The sequence below is a fragment of the Sycon ciliatum genome, chromosome 1, assembly GCF_964019385.1.
Source record: "Sycon ciliatum chromosome 1, ocSycCili1.1, whole genome shotgun sequence".
In the NCBI taxonomy this organism is placed as follows: domain Eukaryota; kingdom Metazoa; phylum Porifera; class Calcarea; order Leucosolenida; family Sycettidae; genus Sycon; species Sycon ciliatum.
Window position 1 is genome coordinate 81405864 of NC_088643.1, and position 1752 is coordinate 81407615.

Here is a 1752-nt window from a genome sequence, read left to right on the forward strand (position 1 = left end):
AGGTGTTACCATAAGACAAGCAAGAAGTGTCAAGGTAAAACTATTACAGGCACCCATTTTGATAATCCAGGGGATGGCCCACGCCTGGTAAAAAGAATAAAATAGAAAAGAATCATGACAAGTACATGACTAGACCTCTAGACAAAAATGTACATGTCTGACTTTACTCTTTAGTTCAACAGTCCTGCAAGGAAACACGTGCCTCGGCTACCACTACAGACGCGGGGTCCCTGGTGACACGGTGTGCGGATGATCTTGCCCCACGAAGGCACATCACGCTAGCTCGGACTAATGCAAAGCTTAGCTTGCAGCGAAGCCATGCCATCGTCACGGAGTACGGCTCCTTCAGCTTGTCAGATAGCATGCTGGCAAGACGCTTGAACAGGGCCGATGCACACTTGCTAGTGCCACCAGTGGCTGACAGCACTACTGGCACGAACGTGGCGCGGTCAACCTCAAGCAGACGCTGCTCATATCTCCGGCGTTTCTCCTTTTCATGACGTGCATACACTGAGGAAACTGAGGCAGCGCGATTTGAGGCAGCGTAGGGGTTGAAAACCCTTATATCAAGAAAGGTGCGCTCAAATCGGCCACCCCAGATTCCGTTGGCGGCAACATCAAGACGAGCCTGATCAGCGGTCGTTGTGGACAGAAGCCGGAATTTCTCTCCGGTGACTGGCTGCAGCATCGGTTCTGTGCACACACCATGCGTGACCTGACGCAGAACATCAGCCGTGAGGTCTCGAATTTCATTGTGTCGAATACTGGGGAATCCCCCAGTACTGCAGGACAAGGCATGGGTGACGTCAAAGTTACCGTGGCCACAGACGCATCCTGATGGCAGGCGTGCTGGTGTCCACCCGTACCGGAGACAGAGGGCATCGCGAAACTCCGCCTTGGACAAACGAAATCCATGGATGGCTAGAGGGCGGCAAGTCAGCCAGCTGGAGGCCCCCTTCTCCGAAGCTAGGGTCAATTGCAGCTCAAGCTCTGCTCCAGCACCATCCTTGAAAGACTTCACGGCTGCCAGGAGGTTGGTTCGCAAAGTCGTACGTACCTCTGCCTTCATGCGGAGAACTTGCGCCGCGGTGCCATCTAGGGAGGAATCTTGGGCGATTAGTTTCTCCCACAGGGATGTCGTGATCTTGCGTGAATTGCGGTAGTTGCCGCCCATAGATGTCGGGTCGGTGATGCCAAGACCACCATGGCGACATGGGAAGGCCAGCAGTGCACGCTCCTGAGAAGACGGTGGCGCGTGGCCTGTCAGAGCTGGGATCAGGATGTCCCGAATCACGTCTTCAAGACGACCAAACAGTGCAGGAGCATCCTCAAGGGTTCTTGAGAGAAAGGACCACCGCGGCTGTAGTCCCTGAATGAAGGCACTGTAGGCTGCCTGAGGTTGAGTCGATGCAAATTCAGCTAGACGACGAATCTGCTGGACCCAGTCGGTGACCTTATTAGCAACGTACTCTTCCACAAAGGACGGCGTGCCAAGGGCTGCTCCTAGATGACGACAACCATCCTTCTCAATACGCACACCAGTACCAGCAAAAATCACAGTGGCTTCCTCGTACGCCTCGGGTTTCACGAGCAGGATCGACTTTGTTGCATTCAGGAAGTACCCATAATCCGACCCTTTTGCATTCAGGTCATCCCACCATCGCCGTAGCGGGCGTAGGCGGCCGCCAGCTGAAGAATCATCCGCGTACCATTCCTGTACCACGTCGGCAGAAGCAACATCAGCGATAAGCG

General features: G+C 54.3%; 1 protein-coding gene across 1 annotated transcript; it reads right to left on the reverse strand.

Moving 5' to 3' along the window:
* LOC135807135 (uncharacterized) lies at positions 1 to 1752 on the reverse strand. The gene has a single exon (XM_065321172.1). The coding sequence runs from the start codon at positions 1172 to 1174 to the stop codon at positions 176 to 178; it is 999 nt and encodes a 332-aa protein (XP_065177244.1). The 5' UTR covers positions 1175 to 1752; the 3' UTR covers positions 1 to 175.

Excerpts from the sequence above, each read along its gene's own strand:
- LOC135807135 (XM_065321172.1), bottom strand. The coding sequence starts at position 1,174 with ATGGGCGGCAACTACCGCAATTCACGCAAGATCACGACATCCCTGTGG.